General features: G+C 43.6%; 1 protein-coding gene across 2 annotated transcripts in view; it reads left to right on the top strand.

The window, feature by feature from the left end:
• Positions 1-584: 584 nt before the first annotated feature.
• Positions 585-10,134, top strand: part of ADCY1 (adenylate cyclase 1) — a 168,664-nt gene continuing 159,114 nt past the window's right edge. For both annotated transcript variants that reach the window (XR_005817336.1, XM_040548907.1), the window contains exon 1: positions 585-2,224. Coding sequence is in view for 1 of the 2 variants with exons in the window: in XM_040548907.1 (XP_040404841.1) it covers positions 1,556-2,224 (669 nt within the window). In the remaining variant the exon portion in view is untranslated. The remainder of the gene's footprint in view (positions 2,225-10,134) is intronic.

The following is a 10,134-nucleotide window of genomic DNA, read 5'->3' as shown; positions in this document are numbered from 1 at the left end:
TAGAAATTTTCAATTTTGATGTTTTCCTTACCCTGTTTCTTAGAAATGCTTAATCCAAAGCCAACACAAACATTGGAATCCTTTCTCCAGTCTTTGATGACCATGGAGTCAGCCTCTTATCCCCAAATTAGATGCAATGATATTCTTTGCTGGCAATTTGCTAACAGTGATATATGGTAGTGGTGTTATAGGCAGCACTGAAGGTTTTTCTCAAAACAACATACAGATTCCCAACTCAAGTTCTTGATGAAGCACAGAGTGCAATTCTGTGCAGGATGATAATTAACTCCTGTCACAAGAGTAGCCCTCAACAACCACAGACTGATTTGTACTTCCAGACAGCAAAAGTGCTCACAGAAATGTGCTTTCTTGAAAATTTTATTATTCACTGCACTTTTCCAAGTATTTCAGAGTCTAGGAGGCAAAAATCATAAAATCAGCATGTTTATTCAGGCAGATAAGTATTCATTTCTCACAGGAAGAAGGACTCACCCATCTTTGTATCTGATATATTTATATATTTATATCCAATATATTTATATATTTATATCTAATATATTTATATATATTCGTGCATATTTCTATTTTTGTCGATCGATTTTCTATATTTGCACGTATTTCAGTAGATGTGAAGGTGGGCGGGAAACACGGGGCCGTAAGACAGCAAGCCGCAGCTCCAAGGCTCAGCGCCCCGCGGGTGCGGGTGCTCGGCGCTGCGCAGGGCGCGGGCGGTCCCCCCGCAGCTTCCCTGCCGCGGATGCCCGGCGGGGGCCGTGCCCGGCTTCCCAGGGGAGCGGCGCGCAGGCGCCTTTCGCTCCCCAGCTCCGGTGAGATGCTCTCGGATGTGCGAAGGGGATCGCCCTGCCTTTCCCTCCTGCTTTCTGCTTTCTCTCCGGCACCGTTGCCCCACTTTTCCAGCGTTTAGCCTCATGGCTGGGCTTCATTTTTAATCCGCCTTTTTTTTTTTTTTTTCTTTTTTTTTTAGTGTTGCCCACCCCGGGAGCCCGTTTAGCACCCACTCTCCGCAGCTCTTGCTCCTCCACGTAGCTGTATCTAAAGGGAGACCCGCCTGTTGATTATTCCACGCACCCTCTGCCCTTCCCCCCCCTCTGCCACCCCTCCCCCCGCTTGATTTCAAACCTTTGGATGGTGTTTTTGTGTCATTAGGAGATTAACATCCCTGGAACACCAGGGGAGGAAAGAGGAGGTGGTGGATGAGGAGGAGGGTGGAGGGGGAGAGAGAGAGAGAGAGAGACAGCAGGCAGGAAGGTTGTCGTATTGACACGAGTGAGGCTCTCCTCCCGCCGTCCCAGCCACCCTCGGCTTCTCGGTGGCAGCGGAGGGGGGCGTTTGCAGGCGCCGCCGGTTGCGGACGGCGGCAGGCAGGCGGGCTGTGCCCGGTGCCCGGTGACCGCGTCCGCGGAGCTGCGGCGGCGGGGGCCGCCGGCGGGCGTGCGGCCGCGGCTCCTGCTCGCGGCCCCCCTCTCTTTTATGAGCAGCGAGGCGGAGGAGCGGCAGCCGGGGACGCCAGGAGGAGCATTTTTCACGGGTGTTTATGAATGGCACTGATATGGAGGAAATACCGTTTCAGAAAGTCAAGACCAAGAGGAAGAAGTGCTGCCACTGCTGCTGCTCCCCGCCTGCTGCCGCGGCGGCGGGAGCGGGAGCCGGGCTGGGGGACCCCCCTCCCTTGCTGCTGCTGGATGCCATCGCCTGCGAGGACGAGTTCGACTGCAAGGAGCTGGAGGCTCTCTTCCAGAGCTATAACCTGAAGCTGGAGCAGACGTCTACCCTCAAGGCGCTGGCCGTCCTCATCGTGCTCACGGCCAGCCTGGCCCTTGTGGAGCTGCTCTCTGGACCCAGCCTGACCATCTCCAAAGGCTCGCACCCGGTGCACTGCATCATCTTCCTCTCCCTCTTCATCGTCACCAATGTCAAGTACCTGCAGGTCACCCAGCTGCAGCAGATCGTCAAACTCACCTTGCTCTTCAGCTTCACCTTCTCCTTCCTCTGCTGCCCCTTCTCACTCGGCGCCTATGGCATGGAGCCCCCCAGCGCCCCCGAGCAGGGCATGTGGCAGCTCATGCTTGTCACCTTCGTCTCGTACTCCCTGCTACCCGTCCGGACCCTGTTGGCTATCGTCTTCGGGCTGGTGGTATCCGTCTCCCACCTCATCGTCACCGCCACCTCCGTCAGCACCAAGAGGCAGCGGCTCTGGAGGACGGTGAGAGAGGCCGGGCCGGGCCGGGCACTGCAGCACAGCCCAACCGCGCGGTGCGTGCCCGGCGGGCGGGAGGGGAGGCGCGGAGCAGCACGGTGCCCGCCGCGGTGCCCTCCCGGCACGGCCAGCCGGGGCGGCGGCAGCGCCCGGCATGTCCCTGGCGGGGAAGGGGGCCGTACGCAGCTCGGCTTCGGCAGTGCCTGTAGTTCCCAAAAGTTTCTGGAGGCCGGGGGGATAGGGTGACTCCCGGGGGAACAGGACTCTAGGCTTTGTCGCTCGAAGGAAAACGGGAGCCTTAAGGAAGGGGAGCCATCCAAGCGTTTCCACGCTGGGGCAGGTCCAGGGGCACCGAATGCACAGTCAGTGCAAATCCAGCACGTATAAAACCGCTTCACTCAGTATGAATTTGACATAGACAATAAGCTGCGTGTACTAACACCGCTTTGTGTTGATTCGTATTCTTGCTACCTGTCTCAGCCTTGGACCCTTCATACCCATAGCCCATCTCAGGGGGGCTCTGCAGAAAAACTCAAAGGGGAAGCCCACCTAGTTGCTCTCCCAGGGAGCAGGGCATTCCCACGTAAGCTTCCCCATGGCATTTGCTGCACCCTCTCCACAGGCATTACCTGGTATGCCAGTGAACTTCCTAGCAGTTCCTTTTCCTCTCTGCATTAATCCAGCAAAACCTCCCTCTGCAGCAAGCATCGTTGGAAACGTGCTGCTGCACTCCTCCCCTTCCCCCAAATAGCTATTTATAGCCCTGCAGGGCTTTCTCCGGCTCTCAGGGCCTGATGGGCCACACTGGCAGAAGAAGGAGGATGAGGGGATGAGTGTATGGGAAACACTAGGGCTGGGAGTCAGGATTTGCTGCTTCAGGCTCCATTATATGGTGCCTGTGCACTGGGTGCACTGGGAAAGAGAAATATAGAATTTTTGTGTTCTCCCTGGTATCACATCAATCGTGTTTGCCCTCAGGAGAAGCACATGGGTTCTGGGATCTAAACTGGTGTTAACTAACAATTTAATGAATAATTTAAGTACTTAGTACATTGCTTCTGATGAATTCTGGCATTTTTCTCCATGGCCTTGTAAGGCTGTGCTGTGATGCTAAGACACACACAGTTGGTGCAGGCATAAACATAAGCAGACTTGTACACCTTTGTGCCCAGAAGTGTAAATTTCTTCTCCCTCCTTACATGCACACATGCCCCATAGTGACATACATACACATACTGGACATACATAAGGACAATTAAAAGACTGGGATACTGAGACATACAGGATTATTCACGGCTTCATGCTGCTGAGCTGGTGGACAAAATAAATTGTATATTTTGAAGGGGAAGAGAGAGATAAGCTGAGCTTTATGATTTACCCAGATAATCTGATGGTCTATTTTTAAATGCGTGATTTAGAGTTTCCACGAAAGGGAGAGCTGGTGAAATGCAGAACACTAAGAGGAGCCTTCTCTAAAAGCATCCAAAAGGATGCTAAAAATGTTAGAATATATCTCTTCAGGTAGAGCTGGAGATAGCTCTTTTTGCTAAAGTACCAATTAGTTCTTGTGGGATTCCAGGCTATCCTGTCTGCCCTGACACAGAGACATATTTTACTTGATGCCAAGTAAAGCTCAGTGTGGCTGTTCTAGATGAACAATGTAAAGAAGCTGACAATAATATCACTAAGATATCTGACCAAGGGCTTGAAGATGAACAATTTTAAGGAGAGGAAATTTGCTGTCTTTCTTCACACTAGTTTAATTCAGTTATTCAACAGGCAAGTCACTGGCTTAGAAATACATAGAATCATTTGACTAGCAGCTGATGTAACACATGTACATTTCTTCTTCATCATCCTCTCCCCCCAACCAAAGTAATTTCAGTAATTTGTGTGCAGTTCCCTGAACAAGTATGCTTTGCTGATAACAGGAGGCAGAAACCTGCTCTGAGTCAAGGGAAATAACTGGTCAGTGAACATCCATTGCACAGAAATGTATGTTGATATGTTGCATATTTGCAAGCAAAATGTCTTCTGATTTGAAGACTAACCCTGTGTGTAGAAGGGACCCTTCTCTTATATAAAAGTTGTTCTTTCTTTTCCAAAGAACAATTTTAAAATTGAGAAAAATAAAGCCATGTAAAAGCCACATCATCTGAATTTTATTTCCCCAGCCTGACAGTAGCCTAGTCTATTTTGTAAAGGGTAGAATGGATGCTGTCTCTCAGTCTGAATCTTCTTACTATCATTGGATTTTATCCTGAACATCCTGGTGCACAAAGACACTGCATGCAGTCAGCCTGTCAAGGAGACAGGATTGCTCTACGCAGAGCTGCATCAGTGTGAATCTCTGTGCTTTTTCTCCCAGCCCCCAAACTTAAATGAAAGGGTGAATTTCAATTGTTAAATTGGAATGAACTGTATACAAAGGGCAGAAGGACCAGCACCAGCCACTGAGACCAGTTTTCTCTTAAAGGAGTCAGAGAATCATGGAACATCCTGAGTTGGAAGGGACCCACAAGGTTGATCAAGTCCAACTCCTGGCACTGCACAGGTCTACTCAAAATTCAGACCATATGACTAAGAACATAGTCCAAACCCTTCTTAAACTCTGACAGGCTTGGTGCCGTGACCAAGGAGCTTTTGATTTTTGGATAGTTCAGGCAGGGAATGAATTTAAATGTCATTTAACCTGAGGTTTGAAAAATGCAGATCTAGTAACATCCATTGAAGTTTAACTGGCAAATTGTTAGCAAGACCAGGTGCTTCATGGTGTTTCAATTTCAAGCTATTAAAAAATGGACATACGTTATATTCTGAAGTGGGTTTTGGGATGAACATCTTCTCTTCCATGCTCTATGAGGAATCTCTATATGCAAATCTTTGAATGCCAAAAGCCTCACTGACCAGTAGTGCTGAATCAGACCCTGAGTGGGTCCCATGACATGCTTAAAATTTGCATTCATATAAATGTACAAACACTTCAGCATATTAAAATCAATATCTCAGCTCATTGCAGGAGTAGTTTGTTATGAGGTCTACACCATAAAGCACATTTACTTCAAGTGTGATAGTTTTCTGACAGCGTACTGTTGTCTCCTGATGGTCTGTGTAGATCACAGGCTCATTTCTTCTAGCTCTTGCCACCATTACATATCATGTCACATCAGAGCTGAGACACAGGAATGTGGAGAAGTGAGAGGAGAGGAGAAACACAAGTGTAGGAAGGCAAAGGAAGCTGGAGAGAGAAAACATGGCAGAGCCCAAGCTTCATCTTTCTAGTCAGTGGCTGGATTTTACCCAAATTGAAGATTCCAGTCTGCCAATCTGTCCTTCTGATTACCTAAGGGAAATGTAATAATGGATAACATATATATATATATGCATATATATATATATATATAAAAGTAGAATATTGATCACATATAAAGTATTATAGGCAACCTTGACCACATTCATGGCAAAAGGCATGCTGACTTCACAGCTGGTTTTGTATATCTTGTTTGACATTGTGATAAGGATTTAAATAGCATATATGAATGATAGCATTTTGATCATGTTAGTTGGACTCTTTCACTTGCTTTGGAGTCATGGAACAAGATTATTCATGCCATATCTTGTCTTGAAGAAAAATGAGAGGAAGCATCCACAGCAGGCTGAACCTAGAGATGAAGGTTTAATGACTTGTCATCTAGGTTTTTTTTGGTCGATTTTTTTTTCCCCTGCAGCTGGCAGATGTACATTAGGTGCCTCAGAGCAGTTACAGAAATACAAAACCCTGCACCAAGGAGTTTAGTCCATTTTTTGTTGTGATACAGTGAGTGGGTGTTAGAGAGATTAAGGGCAGATAGGGTGAGGAAGGCAGGGGCTGCTCACAGAAATTACTCAGCTGTGGCATGTGCACAGTTTCATGACTTATTGTTAAATAACTGCTTTTTATCACTCTAAATATTTTGTTCCTTCCTCTTTAAAAATAAAACCTATGCTTGTTTCCAGAAAATTCGGAAGCAAATCATATACCAGCAAAGTGCCCTCACACATCACCATATTCATGAAAGAGCAAATCTTTTGAGAAAACCAAAGTTGCAACTTAAGTAATAAAGAGCAGAAGAAAGAAAAGTGCTATCATAAATTAGTGAAATTATATTGTTTTCAGCAGTGTGGAGAAATCAAAGTTGTAGTATTTTTGTCTGTATTTAAAACTGGTTTCATGCTTTCATTTATCTATTTTTATGATTAGAGCTTTTATTGATTTCAGCAAGTAACAAATTAATAATGGGGAATGGGCAAACTATGAAAAGTGTGAAGGAAACTGGTAGCAGTTATTTAAAATAATTAAAATACTGAAAATTTCATTTGGTATCCTAACTCTTTGCAGGTTGGTGTGATAGTAATGTGGAATATCATGAGGAATTATCATTATCTTATCACTGTATAGTTAATCATTTTTGATAGTATTTAAAACGTAATTAAGGAACACATAACTGACAGAACTGTTAATCTCCACACCTCTGTTTCTCACACAGAAGGCTGAGACTCGCAGCCTAATAAAAAGGGCTGCAAATCTAAGACAGCTCAGCTCTATTTCATTGTCTTTGTTATTCTGTGCAAAGCTCAGGTTTTCTGCTGCATGCATAAGAAATATTGCTGAGGCACTGTATGAGTTCATTGTATGGTGCTTTCCGAATATGAGTATCAAGACTATCTCTAATTTTGCAAATATATCTATGCACTAGTAATCTGTTTAAATTCACTGTTTTCCTGTCTTTCCAAAGATTGGGACCACTGTTCTCAGAGACTGTTAAAAGGACTTAATCTGTCTTGTCAGTTTGTGAGTCTACACTCATGAAGCTTAGCCCTAAATCTCCATTTGCAAAAGCTGTATTCCCCGGCACAATCATATACTGAAGAACTGAGCTTGGTTACTGTTAATGATGATTTTTCCTTCTCTTGCGCAAAAGGTATCATACCTAAGCTAGGGAGAAATTGTCCTTCTCACAAAATATTTTACATGCCCCTGAAGTTGTCTTTTGAAGTTGACTTAGTGTCACTGATCCTCTGTAAATGTAACATTACCTAAAGTTCTGAAAGAAATTCTTATCATAGGAAAATATCATGTGATCTCCTGCTTTTTTGTTTGGTTGTTTTTTCCCTAGTGTATGATAGTTGCTGCCATTCCACTTGTAAAAAATTTCAAACACTAAAAAAATTATAGTTACAATTATTTTGTACAAGAGAGTTGTAAACCCTTTTTTGTAGGGTTTTGAATTAAAAAAAAAATCTAAACCTGATATATAATGCATTACTGTGTTACAGTAAACTTACTGTAGGACTGTTCCTAAATGAAATTAGTTTATTGAATTATTACAAACCTAGAAACATATATGGATATATTTTTTGTTATTGTAGCTAAGGGGTTCAAGAGTGAAGCTGAAGCTGTATGAGGGAAAGGCCTTTTCTTCTTTAGAGTCATAGTTCAAATGTAGGTTGTAAAAGTTCAAGTTTCTTTACCGTTTGAAAGCATTTTGATGGCCTAACAGAGCGCATGATACAGATTGATTACAATAGTCCGGTTTCTGAGGTGTAACCATGACGGTTTTTTTATATAGCATCATTGTTGGTAACACATAACTCAGTAGCAAACTTAAAAGTTTTCTCGTAGTTTGTGGGCAAATACAAGTGCTGTATTGATTAAGATTGCTTATAAGGTAACGTGTATGACTTTTGTGGAATTATAATGAAAGTTCATAGGGCCTCTGCATCAATGGTATTAAGATGTATAACAACAGAATGGGAGGAAAACCTGCATCGAGAGTATGACAGAGTTTGCTGCCATGTTTGAATTTTAACATGATGGGTAAGTACTGTGATTCGTACTGCGGCAAAAATCACACTGAACCTAAATCAGTCCCAAGGGAGAAAAAAGGACTTTGACTTGTTGGCAAAAGACAGCAGTGCTACATATAAGTAGACACTGGCTATAGTATAATTTCATTCTGTGGCATATTGCAATGAATGCAAAGTATTTTGAGGGTCTTTCTTTCTTTAGTAAAAGGGGGGTAAGTCTTCTGGAAACTGCTGTGCTTGGTGGTTTAAAAGCTGACATGCAGCAACCTATCTTGGAGTAGCTGAAGAAGAGAAAGCCCTAGTAGTCAACTTATTTATTCTCAGCAGAAATATGTCTCCCTTTAATATCTGGAGATCTCACTGTTGTTTTCAGAATTGGTTAAACAATCTTGTTATGGAAAATTTCTTGGGATCGGTGTAGATGTCAAGGTCAATCTGTGGCTTTGGCATATCGCTGTGATGTTGTTTGGTATTACCAGAGTTTAGACTGAGCAGTTTTTGAGTTTACTTCTTTTGAAGACTTTCATGTGGCAAAGGAATACCATATGAAAAATCGTCTCTAGTTAACTTCATCTAATTCATTAATCTAATCTAAATCATTAATCTATTCTTCAACTTCATTCAGAAGATACAGTGCTTCATGTCAATGCATCATCTCTTCAATGGTGAATTTCTAGACTGGCACATGATTCCTTGGGCACGGTGAAGAATGTAGAAATGGTTTTTAAAGGTTAAATTATTGAGATGCTAAATAATCAGATGCTAGACTTCCTTTTAACAAGGAAAGAACCAAAGGATTGGTTCCACCTTCTACTTTATGGATTAATTTAGTTCATATTAAACTGTCAGAAACATATGACTGTCAGTGTCAGTCAAACATAATTCTAAACACAGGAAGAAAGAGCATACTCTTTGCACCAACCTGTTGATGTCCTTGGGGTCTGAAGCACATTGTTACTGCATGGGGTGCTTCATGTACAAGTGCTACATCATGTTTCTGCCACAAGTATAACGTGTGCAAACATAGCAGGAAATCGAGCTAGCACATTTTCTCCTCTGACTCAGGGAAACTAACACAAGGCTTTGCATACAGAAGAGGAGATCCTCGAAGGTAACAAGCTTTGGTGTACCATGTTCTGGTACATTCGCTTTGTGTACTATGGAGTCACTCCCTCCATTTTAGATTAATTGTGCCTGTGCCATTAGTAAAGGTGTGTAGCTCTGTACTGTCCCATCTGAGGCATGCTTTTGGGAATCTGTTGATCAAGCTTAGTTGCCTAAGTGTGCAAACTCTATCAAGTAGCCAGGATCATTTTAGCAATACAGACTTTTTCTTTCTCTGTTGTAATCTCATCTTTGGGTGGATCATACAGTGACAAGAGACATAGATCTGCACTGCAGCTGAGAAAGACTGGGAGATGTTTTGGCAACCAAAACACCAGGCAGAGGTCTGGTGGAACCTGGTTTAGGAGACCGTCTCACTGGCGGCTTCAAAAGCCAAAACCAGAAATTGAGCCTCATAGCCATCTTCAGTTCTTTCCTTTGAGGAAAGACTGTATCAGGAATCCAGGAAAACAGCAGGAAAGACTGCACAGGGCTTATCTGTTTTCTGGAAAGTAATCCTCAAAGGAAAAGTTGGATAGGTTTCTCTATTTAGTTTTTCTTAAATGCAATGTCATTGTGTAAAGCAATCTTATCTAAGGACAGATAACAGAGAGTTAGCAAAGCCTGGTGATAACTGGTAATTTATCATAACATCTGCCATCTATGTCCAGAATAGTAAACCTGGAAAACATTAGCAGACATGATGATGTGTGATGATATGTGGTGCTTGAGTAAAGCCCTCTGAACAGGAATCAGAAATCTCTAGTGTTCAAGGGCAGATATACAGAATCTAGTAGGAAAGCAGGCTCCTAGGTGAGTGATTAAGGTTAAACAAATAATCATAAGTCCAGCTATTTATTTCTGGATTTCTAAAGTAGCAATCAATGGTCCAGTTTTACTCTCAGGTCATAGTTTAAGTCAGCGTTACCACTGAAAAAGTAGTCTGTTGACATGGATACACATCC

This window comes from Cygnus olor, chromosome 2 (assembly GCF_009769625.2).
Source record: "Cygnus olor isolate bCygOlo1 chromosome 2, bCygOlo1.pri.v2, whole genome shotgun sequence".
Taxonomy (NCBI): Eukaryota; Metazoa; Chordata; class Aves; order Anseriformes; family Anatidae; genus Cygnus; species Cygnus olor.
Note: the sequence above shows the minus strand (reverse complement) of the source record. Positions and strands in the feature narration are given on the sequence as shown.